General features: G+C 42.0%; 1 protein-coding gene across 6 annotated transcripts in view; it reads right to left on the reverse strand.

The window, feature by feature from the left end:
• The window catches only part of BABAM2 (BRISC and BRCA1 A complex member 2), a 454,559-nt gene that overhangs the window by 95,501 nt on the left and 333,242 nt on the right, over positions 1 to 25,816 (reverse strand). For 5 of the 6 annotated variants that reach the window (XM_050754004.1, XM_050754003.1, XM_050754001.1 and 2 more), the window contains 3 exons: positions 8,146 to 8,245; positions 3,776 to 3,846; positions 157 to 239 (listed from right to left, as the gene is read on the reverse strand). In XM_050754004.1, coding sequence (XP_050609961.1) covers positions 157 to 239; positions 3,776 to 3,846; positions 8,146 to 8,245 — 254 coding nt within the window. The remainder of the gene's footprint in view (positions 1 to 156; positions 240 to 3,775; positions 3,847 to 8,145; positions 8,246 to 25,816) is intronic. The other variant, XM_050754005.1, reaches the window with a different exon arrangement.

The following is a 25,816-nucleotide window of genomic DNA, read 5'->3' on the forward strand; positions in this document are numbered from 1 at the left end:
AGAGATATTTTCTCTTTAATATCCCATAATAAATATATATACGCTACCGTAAAAGGAACTGAGACAGGACACAAAAGGTTCTAGCACTGATTATTACATGTGGTTTCGGACATTTAAAAATGTATGCTGACATGCTGACAGCAAAAGTATACTCACTGTGTACAAGAAAACAAAAATCTTTCCACATCAGCAGCAGAGTGAGTTTTGTAAAGCCTTCTGCATCATATTCCACGACACCTCTGAGTAATAAAAACATACACACACACACAAAAAAAACCCTCATAAAAATAAGGTAGAAAAGCAATAAAACCAAGTAAAGAATATATTCGTGAAGTCTGGGTTATTGACTCTGAGACGGGTTTAAGGCAAGTGAGGATTAAAGCAGGAACGGTCTGGGGTTTGGAATGACAGTATCTAGGTTTAAGTCACAGCTTTGCCACTATCTACTATGACCTCAGGCAAATCACTTAACCTTTGCAGCCTTAGTTTCCTTACCTGCAAATCAAGCATAAAAATATTTGCAAAATTCATTACAGGGTTGTGAAAAACAAATAAGATAAAGCATAAAATACTACACAAATGTTAGTTATTACATTAATTATGAGTAGAAGGACATATTAAGAAATCAAGTCAGCAATGACACTATAATCCCAAATGTCAACGTACTACCTGTACAGTGATTGTTAAGTCTGACTTCCACTGGGCACTACACAGTAATATGCAATGACAGTGTTAGTAAATTTAGTATTATATATTACTTTTCTTCTTGAGCTGGGTTAGGGTAATCACACCAGACAACTGTGTCCCCTTTCACTGTGTTCCCCTGTCCTCCCCACTGGGCTCAAGGCAAAATAGCAACATTAGATGGGTGAATGCTGGGTTCAGGAAGGGAGACGCATATTTCATGTGTCAAAAGAGAACATCCCCTGACCTCTGAAGGGGCCAGGCGCAATTCTGTAGGCTTACCTCATCCATTTCCCTCAAGAGCTGAGCACCTGGAGGATGTCGCCATAATGGGACAATACTAACCACGCTAAGGACAGATTAATTTTCTTTCTCATCCATACAAGGAGGACTCTGATGTCCTTAGAGATGCGATATCCCTGACCAAACCAGGCCAATCAGATCACTGATACTGATGCCCTCCCAGTTTAAGTTGGAAGGAACAGTTAACACTCCTTGTAAAGGTAAAAGAACTAAGACACTGAAGGGTAAGTGATCTGCTAAAAAATGGTTGGTATATCATTCCGATCTTAAGTTGATAATTCTTTAGTTTATATTTCTCTCTATGAATTTATTTATTTATTTATTTTTGAGACAGAGTCTCAACCTATTGCCCAGGCTGGAGTGCAGTGCTGCAATCTTGGCTCACTGCAACATCCGCCTACCAGGTTCAGGTAATTCTCCTGCCTTAGCCTCCTGAATGGCTGGGATTACAGGCGCCTGCCACTATGCCTGGCTAATTTTTTTTTAATTTTTTAATTTTTTTGAGACAGAGTCTAGCTCTGTTGTCCAGGCTGGAGTGCAGTGGCATGATCTCGGCTCACTGCAACCTCCATCTCCCAGGTTCAAGTGATTCTCCTGCCTCAGCCTCCCAAGTAGCTGGGATTACAGGTGCCCGCCACCACGCCCAGCTAATTTTTGTATTTTCAGTAGAGATGGGGTTTCACTGTGTTGGCCAGGCTGGTCTCAAACTCCTGACCTCATGATCCACCCACCTCGGCCTCCCAAAGTGCTGGGATTAGAAGCGTGAGCCGCCGCGCCCAGGCTAATTTTTGTATTTTTTAGTAGAGACAGGGTTTTGTCATGTTGGCCAGGCTAGTCTCGAACTCCTGACCTCAGGTGATCCGCCCACCTTGGCCTCCCAAAGTGCTGGGATTACAGGCGTGAGCCACTGTGCCTGGCCTCTCTATGAATTTATAATTAGCCCAATAATGTTATAGTGCTGATAATCAATACTTTTCAGATCCTGCATCCCATAGGCAAAGACAAGTATGTAATCCATTTTAGTATATTACTGTACTACATGCATAATAAAATATACAGAAAAAAGTATATTTAAAAAGTGAGATTTGAAAGCAAATGTAAATGTAGTTTTCATATTTTTCTTGTACTCCAATAGAGTGAGCTGTGTAACTTCTGCGGTGTGTGTACTCCATTCTGGAGGCCACTGTGCTAGCTTCTTCATGTTCAATTATATATACTGAAGAAAATCTTACTTAAAAATAATAAGATCAATGGTATTATTTATTAACCACTATTTGTATCAAAAGTACTTTCTCAAAATGTTCACAAACAAAGCTGAAAAAAATCGTAAGTATTAAAGACTCATGTGAGAGACAGTCATACTGTTTGGTTATTGACACTTCTATTTTGGAGAAACAAAAAATTCCATTATGGGAATGAGAAAAATGTCTTAAAATTGGTTTGAGGAGTCAGAAATTTTCTTATATCCCAGAGGGTGACAAATCATTTTCTTGGTTTCATCTTCTCTTCCCTATTCCTAATTTCCTTTTATCCTAATTTCCTTATTTAAAAATTTAATTTTGTATTACTAGATATATTTATATATTTATAAGCCTTCTGTGGAATAAGGCGGGCTATCATCAGACCTCTAAAACCCTTATTGCCTAGTTACCCACAATGGGTAGAATGTTCCACCTTCTAAAGATCGTGAGGAAAACCCATTCCCTGTCCCACTGAGCAAAGCCCAAGGAGAAGCTTGATCAGGCCTCTGACTTCCTTAAGGAAACAGGGCTGCAGGGCAGCATGGCCACAGGCAGCCAGAAGGAAAGGGCAAAGGCACAGGGATGGAGCAGCCAGGGGCGCCCATGGTGTCACAGGCTTCCTTCTCCCCTCTCGGTGCTTGCTTTCAACTCCTAACCTCGAGTCCGAGCCACAGCTTTTGCATCGAATGCTGGATTTCCTCCCCAGATCTGTGTGGCACTGTTGGCAGTGGAGTCCTATCAGGAGGCCTGAGTCCTGGGGAAATGGGGTTCCTGCCCTGGCTCCACTTCTTCTAGGGGTGTGACTTCCACTGGGTTACTGAACTTACCACAGTTTCAGAGCTTCTTCCACTAAATGTGTCAGTGATGCCTGCCTGGTTCACCCCATGGCTACTGTGAGGGCACGGAGGTAAAAAGTGCTATGCCAATTGTAGAGAGTTCTACAACAAGTGACTGTCACCACCATTACTACTGTTGTGTTCAGGGCTGTCCAGGCTGCTGCTCTAGGGAAGATATTTGATTCTACTATTTGCCAAAGAATACTGAAGGGGCAAAAAAAAAAAAAAAAAAAGGGGATCCTGGGAGCTTTGGTATAAACAGCATACCAAAAAGGATCAAAGTAGCATTAAAAAGGTATCATGTGAGGCCGGGTGTGGTGGCTCACGCCTGTAATCCCAGCACTTTGGGAGGCTGAGGTAGGCGGATCACGAGGTCAGGAATTTGAGACCAGTCTGGACAACATGGTGAAACCCCATCTCTACTAAAAATACAAAAATTAGCCAGTGTGGTGGACCATGCCTATAATCCCAGCTACTCAGAAGACTGAGGTAGGAGAATCGCTTGAACTCGGGAAGTAGAGGTTGTAGTAAGCCAGGATCGTGTCATTACATTCCAGCCTGGGTGACAGAGCGAGACTCTGTCTCAAAAAAAAAAAAAAAAAAAGTATCATGTGTAAGAAGTAATTGCTATTTTCTCAATCAAGCCCCATGTTGAGGTCATCAGCAAGCGAGGGCATCACTGGTATATCGTTCAAACAGAGCAGAACTTACGTGCCAAAGTGACTGAGGAAAGCAGCAATATACTCTCTTCTTTTGTGATACCCTTGAATCACATACTGCACCTGGAATAGAAACCCAAAGCTGAGAAGTAGAGTGGGAAGCTTTTAAACGCTTTATTATAAGAAATTACAAAGATTCAGAGAAGCAGAAAGAATAGTAAAGTGAACACCGGTATTCCCACTACCTACATTCAACAGCTATGACTCCTGTGCCTACTTGCTTCCTCCAGCCATCCATCTGCCTATCAACCTATCAATCAACACCTCAAAGCAAATGAGAGACATCATGACAGTTCACTCCTAAATATTTCAGTATGCATCTCTAAAAAATAAAACTTTCTTCTACATAACCACAATACCATTATCATACCCAACAAATTGAGCCATCAGTCTCTGAATTCATCTAGTACCCTGTCCATTTTCAAAATTTCCTAATTGTCCCCAAAATGTTTATTTTTATTTTTTTAATTCAAAAGAATTAAAATAAATTAATTTTTTTTTTTTTTGAGACAGAGTCTCGCTCTTGTTGCCCAGGCTGGAGTGCAATGGCGCAATGTCAGCTCACTGCAACCTCTACTTCCTGGGTTCAAGTGATTCTCCTCCTTCAGCCTCCCAAGTAGCTGGGATTATAGGAGTATGCCACTATGCCCTGCTAATTTTTGTATTTTTAGTAGAGACGAGTTTTCATCACGTTGTGCAGGCTAGTCTTGAACTCTTGACTTCAGATGATCAGCCTGCCTCGGCCTCCCAAAATGCTAGGATTACAGGTGTGAGCCATTGAGTCTGGCTCAAAATGTTTTTTAAAAAGCAATGTATGATTAAGGATCAGGCATTTGTTTTTAATGCCTTTTAAGTTTCTAAATCTATAATAAATAGTACCTCCTTGAGTGTGTGTATGTGTGTGTGCCTGCATGCACATATATGACACTGATTTTTCAAATAAATTGGGCTATATCCAGATGCGGAATCTCACGCATGTAATCCCAGTACTTTGGGAGTCTGAGGCAGGAGGATTACTTGAGGCCAGGAATTCAGGACCAGCCTCAGCAACACAGCCAGACCTCATCTCAACAAAAAATAAAAGAAATTAGCTGGATATGGTGATATGCACCTATAGCCCTAGCTACTCAGGAGGCTGAGGCAGGAGGAATGCTTGAGCTCAGGAGTTCAACGCTGCATTGAGCTTAGATGGCACCACTGCACCCCACCCTGGGCCACCTCATCTCTTTAAAAGAGCAAGACCTTATCTCTTTAAAAAAAAAAAAAAAAAGAGAGAAAAAAGAAAAGAAATTGGGCTAGTAGTCTTATAGAATGTCTCAATTCTGTTTTCTTCCTTTTTCCTTTACTCTCTGTATTTCCAATAAATTAGAAATTAGAGCTAAAGGGTGATTAGGTCCAGTTTGAACATTTTTGGCAAGAAAACTTCCTAGATGATACTGGGCCTGATCACTTGGCTGAGGTGACGATAGCCAGACCACTCCACTGGAAGGGAATGTTCCCTCTGCCACAGTGAACAGTCTATGGACCTACCCTCTGAAGCGTGGGAAGACCTCGTTTCCCATCAACTTTTCACCTAATGGCTTTAGTATTTATTGGAGATCCTTGTCTGAATCAATGATTTCATTAGGGACTGCAAAATGATGATTTTTGAATCCCATCATTCCTTTTGCATATATCAGCTGACATTCTCTGTAAAGAGCTTTCTCTCATCAAATGGGGTTATTTGGTTATCTTGAGCTCCTATTAAAAAAGGCAGAATAATGCTTCTCTAGTTTTAAAATTCTAATATCAGAATAAGGAGTATTACAATAGGAGATTTTATTTCGCTTTGCCTTTTTATATTTCCTCATTATCACCCAATGACAGTTTCTATAAAAAAATTGTGCACTCATTAAGCTAGGCATCTGAAAGTTAGTCATTTGCCCACCAGCTTCTAACACGAAAACACATTCCTTATAATGTTCTCATGATGGCTGGAAGAAACGGTGGGAAGGAGAGACCCCCAAAATTGTTTATATTGGCTATAGCCACACTGAGTTTCCACGGCTAACAAAAGCTCAAGATAAAGTGCTTGAAATAACCTTGACACAATTGGTAATGATAGCCATGTTGTACCCTTTAAATGTAAAACAATTCTATTTATATAATAGGGGTTTATGTCAATTTATAAAAACAGTGCTTACTTTGCAGGCTTAACGCAGGATCAGAAATGTTATTTTGGGAAAAGAAAAGCAGATGATAAGTTTGCTTAAGTGGCTTTGTTTAAAAAGGGGATGAAAACAGTTCTGTATACTTGATTTTAAAAACAGAAAACCATTTTAACAGAAACCCACAACAAAACTGGCTATAAAGATAGATTCCAATATAATTATGGAAATTCATTTGAAGAGATTGTTTCTAAAAGCAGCCCATACTGTCCTCATTTGTAGCAAACAGAAGAACACCAATTTCAAAAGACAAGTAAAATTAATGAAAGAAACCAGATAAGAAAAATTGACTGATTCTTATATTTCTGGGAAAACGGTGTTATAATTTTTTTGAGGAAAATGTATGACTAGAAATTAATCTCAATTGGAGAGCTTTAAAAAGGCTTTTCTTCTCCCTTCTAGAAGACCAAATTTGCATTTTTCTCTATAATTCTGGGACACAGATTTGAAGGCAGTGCAAAGCCCCAGAATGTAAATAAGAATTCTGTCCTCCAATCAGTTTTGCAGGAGGGCAAGAGGCTGGGGAAATTTGGTCTGATGAGAAGCAACCCCCGCATGAGGGTTAAAGCCTGGAATCTGTGCCTGGCCCACAGACGGCGGAGTTGCTAGATTTTAGTTTCTCTGATATTTGAAAAATAATACTGAAGCTCTTGAAAGATTATTGTACCTTTAAACTATTTTCTATATAGAAGTGAGCTATCTTTTGAGTGAAAGAGACAAACAAAAGATCTACTTTTCCAAGCCAATGTGAACAAGTCAACAGGAGCAAAGAAAACTGCACTCTGGCAACTAAACAAACTGAGTCACAGTCTATGTGGGAGAAGAAAGAGACTCAGCATTGCTTGTGCATCAGTATCGCTAGTTTTCAGCTAAATATACTAGCTGGACATTAACAAGTATATTCTTATACTTTCTGGAAACATCTAACAATAACCATTAGACTCAGCTACTTGCTAATGTAATGGCTCATTCATGTAGCTAAGAGAAGCTTTAGGTCATCTGACTGAGTGTAAGACCAGCTGACTGGCTGGGCGCGGTGGCTCACACCTGTAATCCCAGCACTCTGGGAGGCTGAGGTAGGCAGATCACCTGAGGTCAGGAGTTCGAGACCAGCCTGGCCAACAGGGTGAACCCTCATCTCTACTAAAAATACAAAAATTAGCCAGGCGTGGTGGAGGGTGCCTGTCATCCCAGCTACTCAGGAGGCTGAGGCAGGAGAATGGCTTGAACCTGGGAGGCGGAGATTGAGGTGAGCCGAGATCGCACCACTACATTCCAGCCTGGGCTACAGAGTGAGAGACCAGCTGACTTGGGAATCTTGCCCCTAGGCAAAGGACACTAGTGAACTGCTCCCAGGTATGACGAGAAGAATCAAAGGCTGACTATTAAAAAGTAAAGTACAGAAATGCAGAGAAAGATGAAGGCAGTTTTAAACAATCACTTTGATATCAACTACTGCCTAGCACAAGCACAAGCACACACGCATGCATGCTCTGGATAACTGGGAAGCAATGGGGTTCCAAAGTTTTTTTTTTTTTGAGACGGAGTCTCGCTCTACCGCCCAGGCTGGAGTGCAGTGGCCGGATCTCAGCTCACTGCAAGCTCCGCCTCCCGGGTTTACGCCATTCTCCTGCCTCAGCCTCCAGAGCAGTTGGGACTACAGGCGCCTGCCACCTCGCCCGGCTAGTTTTTTGTATTTTTTTAGTAGAGACGGGGTTTCACCGTGTTAGCCAGGATGGTCTCGATCTCCTGACCTCGTGATCCGCCCGTCTCGGCCTCCCAAAGTGCTGGGACTACAGGCTTGAGCCACCGCGCCCGGCCCCAAAGTTTTAAAGTTTAAGAAGGTGCAAGAACTGGCAAAAACTGGGTAAAGGAAATTCAAGAAAACGTGACTTAAATCCCAGACACAAAGTTAAGAGATGAAGATAAGACTAGAACAGGAGGTCAGAATCCTTAGAAAAGGAAGAAGGAGGGCAAAGAAATAGAGAGAGAAACAGATTAACTGTAATTCACAGTAGGAAGGGCAGGTATCTATACAGAGGCTGAAACTGAGCAGACAGTCTGAGAAGGATGGAGCATGCACGATGACTCTGGGTACGTGGTGGACTGGAGGAAGAAATCTCACAAGAGGGATGAGTTGGGGACTTGCTTTTACCTTGTTGGTGAGCAGGTGGCATACTTGAGGAACGTAATCAATGAGACATCCTCCTCCTGGGAAAGCTGGGATATGAAGAGCTGAGGAGCCTCCAAGTGCACTGAAAGGACAAGAGTACAATGGACACTTCTCTTAGGGCTTAAGCAACTTAAGAAGTGTTACCCCCAAGCAGACTCGGCTTCTCTCATCAAAGTCTGGCCACCGACTGCCTAGGTTAATGACGATGGGTACATGGGCTTCACTTTATGATTACATTTCTGCATTTTAATTCATTTTAATAAATTAGCATGTTTGCATTATACATCATTGATAACATGCAACAGTACAAATTAGAAAATTTTGATTGGCATGGGATGGGTAAATGTCTTACCAACACCAATGGGCTGCAGGTATTACTGAAACATACACTTTCATACTCTTCATTATGCCCAATTCTTTGCTGGGCACAGGTAAGTTATTCATTAAACACTGAAACTGAACTAAAATGAATTGCTGCAACACTGTAACAGAGTTCTAAAGAGACTAATTCTACAGCTTATCGGCCATTATCTTGTATTTCAAAAGGTATACAAGAAGGTGCAGTCAATAATCACTGATCCAAGTAGTAAGATACAATGTTGATTCAGAAATAATTTCCAGATCTTTCAGAAATTCCTTTTTTCTGGCCGGGCGCAGTGGCTCACAACTGTAATCCCAGCACTTTGGGAGGCTGAGGTGGGGGGATCACCTGAGGTCAGGAGTTTGAGACCAGTCTGGCCAACATGACGAAACCTGGTCTCTACTAAAAATACAAAGATTAGCTGGGCGTGTGGTGGTGGGCACCTGTAATCCCAGCTACTCAGGAGGCTGAGGCATGAGAATCGCTTGAACCTGGAAGGCGGAGGTTGCAGTGAGCCAAGATCACACCACTGCACTCCAGCCTGGGCGATACAGCGAGACTCAGTCTCAAAAGAAAAAAAAAAAAACAAAAAAACCCTCTTTTTTTTCAGTTTAAATTAACCAGCACACAATTATTAAAAGAAATTGTTCAGAACTTTAAAGCATACATTTCATTTATCACCCTTAATCTTCACTTCATCTCCTTTCCTATGCTCCCTTTCCTTTTGCCTTAGCTTGTTTTTCTTTTCTTAATTTCATTTTAATGCATATACTTCTATAAGTCCCCTAAACCCTCTCTGTAATACGATGGGATATTTTTAAAAATCCCTAAAATCCCTTAATGTTGTGATTACTTCTTAATGTTGTGATTATTTATTTATAATGTTGGATTATTATCCAAGACCCCACAGTTACAAGGTTGTAAGTGGAAGAAAAAGATGTGACAATAACTGCCTAGAAAATCATTTCTTTTTTTTTTGAGACCGAGTCTCGCTCAGTCGCCCAGGATGGAGTGCATTGGCGTGATCTTGGCTCACTGCAAGCTCCGCCTCCCGGGTTCATGCCATTCTCCTGCCTCAGCCTCCCAAGTAGCTGGGACTACAGGCGCCTGCCACCACGCCAGGCGAATTTTTTGCATTTTTAGGAGAGACGGGGTTTCACTGTGTTAGCCAGGATGGTCTCGATATCCTGACCTTGTGATCCACCCGCCTTGGCCTCCCAAAGTGCTGGGATTACAGGTGTGAGCCACTACACCCGGCTAGAAAATCATTTCTAAAGAGTTCAGGTCAGCCAGGTGCAGTGGCTCACGACTATAATCCCAGCACTTTGGGAGGCTGAGGTTGGTAAATCACTTGAGTCCAGGAGTTCGAGATCAGCTTGGACAACATAGGAAGACTTCATCTCTACAAAAAATTTTAAAAATTAGCCAGGCATGGTAGTGCACATCTGTAGCCTTAGCTATTCAGGAAACTGAGGTGGGAGGATCACCTGAGCCTGGAGGCAGAGGTTGCAGTGAGCCAAGATCGTGCCTCTGTACCCTAGCCTGGGCGACAGAGTGAGACCCCGTCTCAACAAACAAACAAACGAACACACAAACCAAGAAAGAGTTTAGGGCACTTTGATTCAGTGTAGGGTTTGTGATACAGGGAGTATGTATGTGAATGTGCATATACATGTATAAAACACTACTAAAAGGACTACAAACCCATCCTGTCTCTCTATTGACTACAGATTTCTGAAATTAATTTTCTTGGTAAAAATAAATTGAGTGGGGCCGGGCATGGTGGCTCACACCCGTAATCCCAGCACTTTGGCAGGCCGAGGTGGGTGGATCACAAGGTCAAGAGATCAAGACCATCCTGGCCAACATGGTGAAACCTTGTCTGTACTAAAAATACAAAAATTAGCTGGGCGTGGTTGCAGACCCCTATAATCCCAGCTACTCGGAAGGCTGAGGCAGGAGAATCGCTTGAACCCAAGGAGGTGGAGGCTGCAGTGAGCCGAGATCGTGCCACTGCACTCCAGCCCGGGCGACAAAAGTGAGACTCCATCTCAAAATAAATAAATAAATGAATTTTGTGTTTGCTCATGCAAATAAAAAGTCTAAATGAACAAAATCTCAAGTGACACAAGGAAGTCAATGTGGAGTGGAAATATTCAATATTGACTTTTTCTACTCAGATCTAACCTAAAAGCACAACTCTGACAGTTGAGAAAATTGTAAGACAGTGTTTGGCTAAGTATGACATTAATGAATCATCTGCATTCTGCAACTGCCTAGAATCAGCAAGGCCATCATTTCCTTTTGCTACGCTTAGAGTAGGCATTAGATTAGATTTAGCCTAAACTCTGAAGACAGCTACGAAAATTCCTATGACTTCCTATAAACCAGAGGAAGGCTTTTTGTCTCCTCTTTTTGTATGCACAAATAACACAGAAGGCACACATCTAACCAGAAGGTTCTAATGATTTCATTAGGATAGAAAGCTGATTAAGAAAAAAATAATCCATAGTGCAAGAAAAATAAATACAATATTTATGTCCTGTAGCTACTGGTTGAATATCTGTATAACATAGAGAATGACAAGATCCAAGCTACTCATAGCTCACTTAGACGAACAATCCTTGGCATAATAAAATTCCAAAAAAGAAAATAATTTGGACACTTCCCTGGAGTTGACAGTAATAGGCTTTGAATTATATAAAATATTACAGTCATTAAATTATATGCAAGGAAGGAAAACAGTCTGAGTAATCCTTTAAACTTGAAACTGTCTCCCTCTGTTTTGATTGTGCCATTCTGAAATACAGTCGTTAGACAAAAATCACCTGTAATGACGGAGAAAAGCAGAGGTGTGAAGAGCTCCAAAGGCCAGGCGTTCTGCTGCCAGGCCCATGTGTCGGCACCCTGCTTTGGTCACTACCAAGAACTAACACATGTTGCTAGGTGCTTTATCATATTATCTAATTAAATGCTCTCCATAGTTCAAAGAGGTGGGAAGTATTGTTGTAATTTCACATGTGAAAAAACTGAGGCTCAGAGAACAGAAAATACTGCCTAGGTTCACACAATTAGACAGAGGTAAAACCAAGATCTGAACACAGGTTTGCCTGTCACCAGAGTCTAGGCTGTTTCTGCTGATATATGTTACCTCCCTGAGAGCAGGGGGATTTTTAATCATGAAAGACTACAGGGATGGAAAGAAACAGCGGATCTGGCTATCAGTGAGCCAGGCCAGCATCCCAGTATGATGAGGGGCTCCTAGAGGCTTCAGACCGTCACCAAAGTAGACACTGTGATGTATGGCTCATTTCCATTTACAATTTCCCACACAGCAGCAAGGCAGGATCTCCTCTTAATTTTGTTAATATCTCAGTACTCTCCCAACCCAACCATCAAACAATCAGATTCATTTGATCTCAAATGTGACGGACTAGCCACTCTGGCAGGTCTGATTCTGAATGACTTGGTTGGCTGTCCGGGGTGAGCCTCAACAAGTGTAAAGCACTTTAGGCACTACGAAAGATAGTTTTAACTGAGAGTTTATTTTTTAAAGGACGTCATTTCACCCTTTATTTAACTCAGTAGTTTCTTAGCTTGTAAGGGTCCAAAATCTACATCCAGTGTCACACACTGATAAGTGCTGCCGATTCATGTATAAATATCCGCCTCATGGGTAAATATTTAACAGGCTTGCTATAGCCTGAATGCTGCCCTGATCATGCTGAATAAACTAAGTCAAGTGCCATGAAATAAAGGGTCATTATGTTTTTAGACGGTGCAAGATGGTGGTAAGGCCTTGTGATCTCTAATTCTTTAATATTCATGAATCAAAAAATATTGGGCTGAGCATGTACAACAGGAAACTCACCCTGTGCAGAGACAAGACATTCCCAGGACTGCAGGGCTGGCGGAAGAGAAGGCAGGGCCTGACTAACCCACTAAGTGGCTGGGGAAGAATTATGAGGAGATGAAAGGGACCACTTGGCATTGATACTCCTGACCTGCAGAGTGGCGCGGTGAGGAAGTAGGGTGAGAAGGAAATCGGTGTGGCAGGGGCTCAGGCTTCACTTGGGAGGAGAAAAGGATGAAAAGGGCTGTTCTGATGAGAGGGTACCTTCTATCTCTTCATGGAATAAAATAAAACATGAAATTAGTTGATAATTCTTAGAACTGAAACTTAATCTGTGGATATAAATTAGAAGGACGAGGCCAGAGTTTTAAAAACTTTTCCAAAGGTAGGGGTAATTAAATAGGCCAAAATGAAACCAGAAAAGCATTTCCAGGGTAGTCTTCTTGGCTCTAAAACTTAAATGTAAGAACTGTCTATACTGAATGTATTAATACTAGTCTTTTCCATGCAAATGAAACTCATAGAGTCCTTTGTGAACTTCGGTCTGTCTGCAAATTATCACATCTCTAATATAGTCATGAGCCACACACAACATTTCAGTTAATGACGGACCCCATATGTGACAGTTGTCCCATAAGATTACAATACCGTATGCTTACTGTTCCTTTCCTATGTTTAGAAATGTTTAGATACACAAATACTTACCATTGTGTTACAATTGCCTATAGGATTAAGTACAGGAACATGCTGTGTACATCTGTAGCCCAGAAGCAATAGGCTCACCAGATAGCCTAGGCGTGTAGTAGGCTGTCTATCTAGGTTTGGGTTGGTACATTCTATGATGTTTGCACAATGACAATACTGCCTAACGACACATTTCTCAGAACGTGTCCTGGCCATTAAGCAATGCATGACTGCACTGAAGACTTAACTTGGCTGCAACGTGATAGCATAAATAAATTGTTTTTATTTTGACACAGAAAAATGCAGGGAGTCAGCCTGTCTGAAAGCTTGACTTGGGACAATAGGGTTTTGATTCTGACCCATTATGAAACAGCAACTCCCTTTCCTCCCACGTGGGGTTTTACCTTACTGGTCAAGTAAAATGAGCAAAACATAATTTAGACTGGAGAAAATCAGAAGAGCTAGTGATTCGCAATCATAATTCTTGCTTCTGTCAAGTTTTCTTTCTTTAGTTCTACTCAACTTTCTCATCAGTTCAGTGGGATAGCACCACTCTCAAAGAGACCTGGCCAGGCACAGTGGCTTGGGCCTGTAATCCCAGCACTTTGGGAGGCTGAGGCAGGATGACTGCTCCAGGCCAGGAGTTTGAGACCAGCCTGGGCAACATAGCGAGATCCCATCTCTAAACAAATTAAAAATTAGCCAGGCATGATCATATGTGCCTATAGTCCCAGCTACTCAGGAGCCTGAGGCAAAAGGATCACTTGAGGCCAGGAGTTGGAGGTTGCAATGTGCCATGCTTATACCACTGCACTCTAGCCTGGATGACTGAGTGGGACTCTGTCTCTTAAAAAAAAAAAAAAAAAAAAAAAAAAAAAAAAGACATGTCTCTCAAAGCATTAAAATGGTCAGAGTACCAATTAGAGTTACATTAACACAAAAATAGCACCAAGCACTCTATGAGAGACGTTACTCTAAAAGTCTTCTCTGTCCAAGGGTCATGACAAAGCATTGTCAGAGACATTTGGGTCAGCCTTGGCATCTTGCTTTTGCCCCTGAATTGGGTTCTGAGGGAGAGGATGTTGACCTGGCTGCCTCCTCCACAGTATGATTCAGGGGCCGTTGGAAGTTGAAGCATGGAAAGGGGAACATCCAGGATGATAGAAACAAGCAGCCTGTAGCCTCCAAGCTAAGAGAAATCCTAAGGCAATGTGTGCTGCCTTCAATCCAATTCAACAAACGCTAACTGTATGCCTAACTATGTCTAAGGACTTGAGTTTCCCATTCTGAACACATGACTAAGGTACCAATGATAAGTCCTTCCAAAGTAGAGGAATTCCAGGGACCTCAAGAATCTGGGGCACTCTGTAATACCAGATTATGTTTCCTGGTGGCCTGCCAGGAGAGCCATTACTATGAAACAACTCACTGTTATTTATTGAGTTCCCACCTTTGCCAGACACTCTACTGGGCACTTCATGATCTCTAAACCTCACAACGACCCTGCCAAGTAGACCTAATTAGCCCCATTTACAGATGAGGAAACTGACGTCTAAGAGTCTAAGTATCTTATCCAAGATCACCCAGCAAGTAAGTTGCAGAGGTGGGATTGAACCCAGGTCTTTCTGGTTCCAAAGCCTATGTCCTTTTTCATTAGGAATTCTTTCACAGAAAGATGAAGTAGAATTTTAAAAAGTCTACTCCCTACCAATATACTGAAATAGTAGAATAAGTGATTAAAATTGTCTTCAAAGCTTTTATACATAAAATTAATCACCTCGTCCATCTCACTTTTTATCATCTTAGAGGTATCACATGTCACAACAAAGTAACGTGGTGGGACTAAAAAAAAATCATTCATAGTTCTGAAAACCCAGAAGAACATAAATATTAAATTAAGGAGAGGCTCTAGTTTCGTTTTCTTACTTTCTTTTCTTCTTCTTCTTCTTTTTTTTCCCCTGGACAGGATCTTGCTCTGTTGTCACGCGGTGGCGTGATCACGGCTCACTGCAGCCTCAACTTCCCAGGCTCAGGTGGTCCTCCCAGCTCAGCCTCCCGTGTAGCTGGGACCACAGATGTGTGCCACCATGCCTGGCTAATTTTTTTGTATTTTTAGTAGGGAAGGAGTTTCACTAGGTTGTCCAGGCTGGTCTCGAACTCCTAGGCTCAAGTGATCTGCTGCCTCGGCCTCCCAAAGTGCTGAGATTACAGGTGTGAGCCATCACGCCCGGCCTTGTTTTGTTTTCTAGCTAAATTTTTTTTCTAGTAAAGCATTTTCTAGACCTATTGTTAGCTCTCAACTCATTTTACAGATTCAACTTTGAGCCATCTCAAGAGTGTCAGTCCTTCAGTTAAACAAAATCAGGTTGTAATTCAATATGGAGAAAATTTCAATGAGTACAATAGGACAAGAAAATAAGACAGGAGATCAGAAAGATGAGTTAAGTATACCAGTGGAAGAAAATCTGGGTATTCACACGGAATCAGAGGCTCATGGAAGCATCAATTCAGGCCTGGCTGTATTACATTTGTGACTAATCTAATATTTCTACTAAACACACTTTATACTGTAAGTAAGAACTCTGTGAGAGTACTGTATTCCATTTTTTGTTTCTCACTTTTAAAGGGACATATAAAAATGGAAATGTTGAGACAATGACGACTATGATTAAGCACTCAGAAAACATTCCTCCTTGGAGCAAAGTCTAAAAAAGTTGAAACTGCTAAGTTAAATAACTTTAAAAAATACGGCATTATTAAATAGAGTAATTAAAAATATGGGCCAGGCACGGTGGCTCACGCCTGTAATCCCAGCACTCTGGGAGGACAAGGCAGGGGGACCACTTGAGATCAGGAGTTTGAGACCCACCTGGCCAACATGGTGAAACCCCATCTCTACTAAAAATACAAAAACTAGCCAGGTGTGTGGTGGTGCACACCTGTAGTCCCAGCTACTTGGGAGGCTGAGGCAGAAGAATCACTTGAACTTGGGAGGCAGAGGTTGTAGTGAGTTGAGATTGCACCACTGCACTCCAGCCTGGGTGACAGAATGAGACTCCGTCTCAAAAATAAATAAATAAATAAATAAAAGGCCTACTACTATATGGATAATTTTGATCAGCTGTTCTTTGATTAGGCACAGTATAAATGAGAAGAGTTTAAGAGGCATTAAGAGGAATTTGGTTGGTAAATGAATTCTCCACAGAACAGAGTAGTGAATAATAACTCCATTTACTCAGCACTAATGCATCATGTCCTGTATCAGGTGCTTTTCCTCTATGATATCATTTATTCTTCATATCAACCTATGAGAGAAGCATTATCCCATCTTACAGATGAGAGCACGGGAACTTCAGAGAAGCTATAGAACCTCTCTAAGGTCATAGAGGCAGTGAATGACAAAGAGGCATCGAACCCCATTGGGGTCTCCCTCACCTAAATCTACCCCACTCTTAGGTCTCTGGTTATCACTTTTGTGACTTCTATGTCCTTATCTGCATCCTTGACATCTGGTTCCACATGTGACTTGGGTGTTTCAGTAGATGCCTGGGCTGACCAAGTCCTTGAGGGTGTGTTTCCAGGAATATTTATTAAACTTACTTTGGTACCTGAACTGAAGTGATTAGTTCAGGGCCAGAGGACTTGATGGACACTTTCCAGTAGAAAGAAGGTGGAATGCAAGCAAATAACTTTACATTTAAAAAATATGAAAGACGAGACTATTGTAATTGCAAACAGAGTATGTCTAATGGCATGAACACTAACCAAGTCTTTGTTCAGAAATGCGTTTTGTAAGTTTGTTAACATCTCAAACAAGCCTTTAAGAGGGCAGTAATCTTAACAGATGTCCACCATCAGGATTTTGTTAGCATGTGGAAAAGCATTTTAAGTAAGCCCCCCAAAACAATAATGGACTTAGCAGATGTTGTTCTACTAAGAGTTGGTATGAACTACTTCTAATGATGCCCAGTCACTCAAGACACGAAAAGGGTAAGGGGAAGAAAAGTTTTTTTTTCTCTTGTTGCATCTTGATTCCTGGCCTACTACCTGCTGTTGATTGCATTACAGTTTCTTTAAGAAGTGAAACTATTTTCAAAAACTAGAGGTCAGGAGTGAGTGAATTTACTATGAGTTTGTTATAAATGTACACCTTTGAAACTCTAATGAATAGCTTTACTGCTCTTAAATAGGTACAGATCACTTTTCCTATGAATTACCTTTAAAACATTTTCCCTGGGGAAAAAAAAAACAGTGCATGCAATAGTTATCCGAGACTCACCTACAAACATTTTTCTAACTCCTTCTTCCTCACTGCACACAGGTTTTAATGATGGTCAAAGAAAGATGTAGAGAATAAGAAAAAAGCCTTCTGTCTTTCCAGGACGCAGAAGGGTATCTACCTGATTTCTATTAACTGGTATTTACTAAAAGGTCAGGCATATAAACAGCACTAGGTAACTTCACGTGCACATCACTGGTCTCTGTGTTCAAGGAGTCAATCTGTAGGTAGCTAAAGCTTGACCTCCACACGAAAATGAAAAGATATCAGAAGATGAGATTAGCACAGGTTTCCAAAGTGCTCCTTGCTTGAATTTTTACAACAGCTTTACAAAGTAGGTAGCAAGTGTCAACATACTCATTGTAGAGAGAAGCAAAAAACCTGAGGCTTGAGATGGATGATTTGTCCAAGCTGGAAGCAGTGAAACTGGAATTGTAATCTTTCTCTGTACCTGGAGTTTTCATGTTTGCTTAAGAATAATCTGGAGGGGGGATGGGAGGGCTTGTTAAAAACTCAGATACCCAGATCCCACCCCAAAGAAGGCAATTTACTAGGTTTATTCAGCAGGTCGGAGTTTGAAAAACTACACCACAGTTTGAAAAAACACTGCTCTAGACCTCACGCAATGATGCACAGCCAGGGCTGGAATGGGAAGGGGTGTGGTCAATGAAAATGTGCCTCCTATCCCCGTGGCATCAGGGCAGTGACTACTTGCACTGTGGACAACAGGAAGGTAAGGAAAACACAGATCTGCTCTTAAGGCCTAGTATGGGAGATAAGACATTTATGGAAACAACCAGAAAAAAGGTGGTTTCCACTAGATGTATACATGGGTAAAATGAGTGTGATTATATTCAGGTAAACAGAAGGCAAGGCAAGGAAGCAGTCAAATCAAAACTGAGGCTGGAAGTAAGGAGGACACAGACACTACTTAACAAGGCAGGGCAATGGATCCGAGGCCAGGATCTCAATGTGGACAGCAGACCACACGTCCTGGACCGCACCAAGCAGCTTTTTGCCCATTGAGAAAGGCACATTTCATATTTCAGGCTGCCCAGCGTGCCTACTGGTAAGGGGTATCTACCTAGAGAGGAGGCAAGAACAGGGATAGATCCTGATGCAATGCCAGTGGTGAACTGCAAAGGAAAGAAAATGTGAGGTTAAAAAAATAAAAGTTCTGTTTAGTCGTAAAGTGAGAGATGTTCTGGAGATTAAAAAAAAAAATCTGGGCTTTGAGATTGAATCTCAGCCAGGTTCACTGCTGAAATTTCTCCTTTAAACTAACAAATTCTAAATGTATCTGTCTGGCTCAGGCCTTTCTTGAACTCAGAACTTGTATAGCCAACTGTCCTCTCACCACTGCCACAGGTTAAAAATGCATCTCAAACTTAACCTGCTCACAAGCAAACCTGCCCCCGAAACCTACTGCTCCCATATCCATCTCATCTCAGAGAATGGTAGCTTCTATCTCTTGGTTCCCAGACCAAAAACCTCCATCATCGCTGACTGCCTTCTCTCACACCCCATAGTCAATCAGCCTGGTTGGCTTAAGAGGCACTCACTGAGAGCAGGGCTCAGAACCTACCAGAACTTCTCACTGGGGTTGAAACCTCCCTGGATAAACTGGGGTGATTTCCACCTCAGTGCACTGGCCCAGTTCTCCTGCTGTTCCCTCTGCCTGGAACTCTCTTCCCAGCCATCTGCGGGCAGGCTTCCTCATCTGCTTCAGGTCTTACTCAAATGTCAGCTTCCTGAACCATCTATTTAACGTAGCCCCCTTCCATCTCTGGTACTTGGTCTTCTGTGATGTCGTTTTCTCCGTGGCATAAGACATTCTACATGTATTCATTCATCATCTCCCCCCATGACTCCTCACTAGAATATAAGCTCCTCCAGAATGAGGACCTGCCTCTGTTTTGTTCACTTTTATAACCTCATTATTCTTGGCAAGAATAATGCCAAGCATATCAGGAACTTAATAAATATTTGTAGTATTAAAGTCCAATTAATATAAAAAAAGATACGGAAGTCAAATTTCTAAATGAACATTAAAAGCCAATAAATGCATCTATCTTTATGGAAATAGTCATCATGGAAAAGGAGAGTTTAACGGTCTTGGAAAGGGATTGGCAAACTTTTTCGGTAAAAGGCCAGGTAGTAAATATTGTCATCTTTGCATCCATACTGCCTGTATTGCAGTTACTTAGCTCTCCTGCCGAAGTGCAAAAGCAGCCACAGATAATATGTAAATGAATGAGCATGGCTGTGTTTCAACAAAATTCTGTTTATGGATACTAAAATTCGAGTTTCGTGTAATTTTTACGAGTCATGAAACATTATTATTTAAATATTTTTCTAACCATTTAAAAATGTAAAAGTCATTCTTAGCTGTGGGTTGGATTTGGCCAGGAGGTTTTAGTTTGCTGACTCTTGATCTAGGATTATAGGAATATCTGACAGTTCTACAGATGCTGAAACTAGGAAAAGTATCCAGGAAGAAATATAGGCAAGCTCCACCTCCCCGATTAGGTTATTAGCAAAAATGAAAAGAGGCCCTTTGGTGAAACTTCTTAGACGCTATATTCCATCGGCAGGTAAACCACAAGAATTAGCTTTTTTCAGGCAAGGGTGAGGTGAACATTAGGCAGCCTGTGGACTGTGGGAGTTCTCACAACGATACTAGATTGCAACTGTGCAAGAGGGAGCTATTTATATGATTTTGAACGAAGCTTGAGGCATATTCTGGTGCTTTTTAACTTCTATGTTAGGTGAAAAAGCTGCCTACAAAAGCCTTCCTCCCACCCAAAATACTAGCTGTTAGTTGGTGACTGATCCTCAGAAATATTAACATGAATCATATATGCTCTTTTCACAGTGCAAAAAGAGATAATTTTAACACTCAGAAAATGTCATAAACCACACAATAGAGAAGCTATCCAGCCTTCAAATTGTAAATAAATAAAATCCTGTTCCTGCATGGAAGCCGCTTCCTCCTTTCAATTCTGATGCTTCCTCCTTTGGATTCTGATGCCTGCAGGGCTGGCTGGTGTTAACCGTGTTCAGTCTGATGCTGAAGGGAGACTTTGCTCTCCATCCTTCTTCCCTGGGGCCCACCCTTGTTAGCCCGACTGTCTTTGGGAACCCATAGCACTCGGCCTTGCCCTTTCTCTGGTTGCTGCTCTTCTCACCTACAGGCAGCTTGTGGCTTCCTTGTCTCTACTGTGATCAGCCTGGGTTGGCTTACGTGGCACCAGCTGAGAGCAGGGCTCAATCTTTACCCAGGCTTCAGGAAAGAACTCCCGAGTTAACTTTCTTCTTCCTACTTGGAGAAACAGGTATTTTTGTCTTTGATCCCTAAGCTCTGTTTTCTTTCTCTTGTTACTAAACAGTTCACTCCCTATCCACCCCTCCTTTTTTTGCAACTTCATCATTTTTCCACATTGCACCGTTTGGCACAGGAGAAGGAAAGAACCACATCAAATAAAGGAATGCAACCACAAAAGCTGCCTTGAGAAACAGGGCCCCAGATTTTTTTTTTTTTTTTTTTTTTTGTCAATTTACCGTTTTTGGACTTGTTCTCCCATAATCAAATCCTCCCTATCGTGCTAACAATGTGGTGGTGTGTCAAAACATTGGAATTCTGCTTCAATCAGCAACCCAGAGCTTAATAGGAAAATGAAGCAACAAAATGTTGCTCTTACTGTTAACCTTAGGCTAGGCCTGTCCTTAGGATAGGGACTGTTTGCTTCTTTATGGTAAACGGGCCAAACGTTCAGTTTTGTGAGAGCTTGCATTGTCAGTAGAGGCCCACAGCAGTGTTGTGAGCATCATTCAGGCACGCTTCTAAAGCAAGAGGGACAGTCACTTCAAATACCGCAAACTGAAGCACGAAGCATCCCACAATTTAGTAAGCCAGAGAAGAGTTCAGACTAAATTTGTTTGCAAAAATTTTAAAGACATATCATTTTACTGGCAGCAAGTCAAGGGTCTGGCTCTATGACACTCATGTCTGCAGTTATCACAAAAGGGCTTTTGTGAAATTAAAGTGGTTGTTTTGTTTCTTGTTTTTAAATTAAAAACATGTGCAATATGTAAACCATTTAGGGACAACAATAAGGTGCCACAATTTCAAACCAAAACATTTGCAAGTCACTACTCTATATCCTCAGGGAGTATGTGATACAGTTAATGTTTCTAATATTCATCATCAATGAAAACATCCATTACAGGTAGAGAATTTTCGATTTAGCGATTTTTTAATCTTCTGTGATTAACTTGGTAAACTAAACTGTTTGAAGGTAAGTATTTTTGTTGTTTTGGTTTGGTTCACATGGAGTCGCGTGCCACTTTGGTTAACGTTGGAAATAGCCTCTTCTTCAACATCATCTCTTGCATATACAGACAGCAAGTAGAACTGTATCTGTCCCTGAACACTGAAGTACTGTGACCTCCCTCCAGAGATTTCTCTTGGGGAGAGAGGAAGGGGTGGGAGGAGAAATACCTTTTCTCCCACCTTGTTCTAACATAGCATATTGGAATCTCAGGGTGGAGAAATGCGTTATTTGAAAAGAAAGAAAAAAGCTCACAACTGGTTCTGATATGGACTAAAAGGACAGATTGTCCAACTGCCCCACTCCTGAGAAATGCTGTTTCAACCATACAGAAGGAGTCTTCTGTCCTTAGAAGCTAAAGACCTTAGTTAATAGGTAAAGTTGCTGCTCTTCTAATTTTGGCAACATTCAGCCTGGCCCCAGTTCTACCTTGAAGAGCCAAGTCATTGGTGTCATTCCAGTTGCCCACTGATCTTCCTGTCTCCTCTTGAGGCCCTACTCTCACTGCCACCATAGCTGCCCAATAAGCAGAGAGTATGACCAAGTCAAGGTGGTGAACGATGAAGGGAAGAATGGCAGAGCTAGTATAAGGGGCCGCAGGCAGGTGCTTGCTTACAAGGACCCCCTCTCCTCCCCATTCTGCTGATACGGCTCAGGTGCCAAGCCCGGGTGCCTGGCCCTGGTGCCACCTACTGCCCAGGAAATGTCCACAAAGGTGAGCATGGGGAGCAGGACACAGACACTGGATGGGGGCACTGTTCCCCTCTGCAGTGTGCTCCCCAAACCAGCTGGAAAGCAGGAGGAGCCATTTGCTGGAGCAGAACGGGAAGAGGGAATTGAGGAGGCTATAAGTAGAGTTAGTATTTTAACAAAAATAAGATCTATTCAGTAGATTGCTATCATTTCAAAAACATTTGATCTTACTAAATATATTGTTTACTTAGTAACAGGGAAGTGGGAGTTCACTTCTGTTAATATCCATCTGTGCAAAACTAGGAATCTATTTCTGAATAACATAATTTATTTACCTGGTATCTTTTACTTTGAAAAAATATCCACTAATTTAAATACTATTTTTAGCCAATTCTCTAAAATAGATGATTCAAAACAGCCACAACAGTAACAAGGGCCCACACTTCCCTGGACAGCAGGGCCAGGGCGCCTCATGGTCCAGGTTGCCTAGAACTCAGGGGAACCTGTACTGAGGAACCTGATAACTCCAGAAGGTAGATGTGTTTGCTTTCCTTAAACCAGTGACATGAGACACAACAGAAAGGGAAAGGTTTAGTCAGGAAGAGAAGGGGTTCTGGGAACTGTAGACAAGGACAATGCCAATTTAATTGGCCAAATATAATTGAGGTTGGCTTAATAACTTTTTTGGAAACCACTTTCTTGGTTGCTTGAGAATTTGGATTGCTGCTGTTTTCTTAAGCCTTCAAAACCAAAACACTAAACATGTACTAATAGAGCAGTATTAATAGCACAGAGGGGAATATAAACATGACTTATGAGAAAAGTTGTATGGCTGGCCCATAGCTATTATCTCCTGCCCCTGCAGGATGTGAAGGTATCAATACTGCATCCACGGCCTCAATGGGCCCAAAGTAGTTTCACTCAGACTCATGTGGAATCACATGTTGAATATTCATAGCTTCATTTCTGGAAGCTATGAGTGTTTTACCCTATATGGCAAATGAGACTTCAGTGAGATGTGATAAAGGTTAAGGATCCTGACATGAGGAGATTATCTTGAATTCTCTGGTTGGGCTCTCCATCAATCTAGGCCTCTTGGTGTAAGGATTCAGTTCAAGACACTCTTAACTCTCAGGATTCCTGGCACTCTCCAGAAATGACTCTTCCACAGAACCCCGTGGAAGCATTTAGAGTCTTAGAGCAGAGGGCAGGGGAGGATTCACAACTTCTGGGCCATTGGCAAGCCCTGAGCATGAGTACACAAGGTCCACCACAGAGCTCCGGCCATTCAACGGGGCCCCAGGCTCGCATCAGCACCTCCCTTTCCCAATCAGACCGAGATTGCTTCTCAGTACAGTCTGGGGCTAACTCAGGACAACTCACTTTTCTGGATGTTTCCTCATTTCCTTAGGAACCAACTTGGGATCAGGGTCACTCTGGAGCAAGGCGAGCCCTTAAGTTTGCTCCCATCACCTCCTGAAACCGTTAAGCTGCAGCCATGCTCACTGCCTGAACAACAAACACGCTGGGTGCGGTGGCTCACGCCTGTAATCCCAGCACTTTGGGAGGCCGAGGCGGGCAGATCACGTGGTCAGGAGATTGAGACCATCCTGGCTAACACGGTGAAACCCCGTTTCTACTAAAAAAATACAAAAAATTAGCCGGTGTGGTGGCAGGTGCCTGTAGTCCCAGCTACTTGGGAGGCTGAAGCAGGAGAATAGCTTGAACCCGGGAGGTGGAGCTTGCAGTGAGCCAAGATCACGCCACTGCACTCCAGCCTGGGCGACAGAGTGAGACTCGGTCTCAAAACAAAAACAAAAACAAAAACAAAAACAAAAACAAAAAAACACACCAACCCAACTCTAGACTCGAAATAGAGATGGGGCATATTCTGAGTGACTTCTGCCTCCTAGGCCCGGGAAGGACTGAAGACAAACGCTGGAGAGAATAAATGACAAGTTCATATGAGTAGAACCAAATCACAAATGTAAACAACAAATTTCAATCAGCAACAGGGAAGCTGAACACATTATAGCAGTCTTCCAGTGGAGTACCACACAGCCACCAGGAAGACAGCAGCCTTCAGGTTCTGATGGCCACTTAAAAAATACATTCATCATTTCCATTCAGACAAATGGCCATGATATACTGGATAGGAAAAATGCAAGTTGCAGAATAGTATGTAATGTGTCACACATTTTTTTGTGGCTAAATTAAAGCAACAACAACAACAACAACTAAATAAATAAATACCCCAAACTGATTTAATAGGGCGACATTGCAAACATACTAAATCGACGTACTTCGTGTTTCTCAGTAAATCGTGTTTCTCCCCTGCACTTTCACTGAGGCTAAAACTTGAGGCCTACTGTCCCAAGGAAGAGGGTGGCACACCCAAGTCAGAGAAATACCAGCACAGGGAAGAAGAGGGATGTGGCACCGGATGAGCACACCCCTCAGACAGGAACGGAAAGAAGCAAATTCAGAGGGAACAGGGCCTGCCTGGTGTCCCAGAGGTTTTCCTTGGGTCTCGGTGGAAAGAGAGAGAGACAGGAAAAACGGGAAAGAGAGAGAGAAGCAGTGGTGGTAGAAGGAGAGATACCAAGGTTAACTGAGGGAAATCCAAGGGAAGAGGTTTTTACTCCACTTCCCACTTGGAAATCGGCGAGATCATCTTGCAGAGGAAGGAAGAATTACAGTAAGACACATGATCACATTGCACTTTGTATAGTTTTCTTTTCTTTTCTTTTCTTTTGACAGGGTCTTCGTCTGTCACCCAGACTGGAGTGCAGTGGCACCATCACAGCTCACTGCAGCCTTGACCTCCGGGGCTCAAGTAATCCTCCTACCTCAGCCTCCTGAGTAGCTGGGACTACAAGCACCTGCCATCACGCCTGGCTAATTTTTGTATTTTTTTGTTGAGGCAAGGTCTTCCTATGTTGCCCAGGCTGGTCTCAAACTCCTGGGATTAAGCAAACTACCTGCCTTGGCCTCCCAAAGTGCTGTGATTACAGGTGTGACCCACCACACCCAGTTGTATCCTTGTTTTTTTTTTGTTGGTATTGGAAAGTTAACTGACACATATTACTTTTGTAACATGAGAGACAGAGATAGAGACAGACATAGAGATGGAGAGAGAGAGAGAGAGAGGTACTAAGGTATATAAGAACACAGTTTGATTGTGAAGTTGAGCTTTTTTAATTCCCAAGGACTATGGAACTCTATGTTATTGATCTAAAATCTACTATTATTTAGAAGAACATCAATAAGAAATAACACATAACGAACATTTTCCATGAGCCAGGCATTATATTAAGAGCTTCTTTTATTTTTCTTTATTTAACCCTTAAAAAAGGCCTGTAAGGTTGATATATTGTACAAATAGCAGTAAGGCTTGGGAGGTTAAGTAACTGACTCAAAAGAACTCATCCAGTAAATGATGGACACTGGAC

The sequence above is a fragment of the Macaca thibetana genome, chromosome 13 (genome assembly GCF_024542745.1).
Source record: "Macaca thibetana thibetana isolate TM-01 chromosome 13, ASM2454274v1, whole genome shotgun sequence".
In the NCBI taxonomy this organism is placed as follows: Eukaryota; Metazoa; Chordata; class Mammalia; order Primates; family Cercopithecidae; genus Macaca; species Macaca thibetana.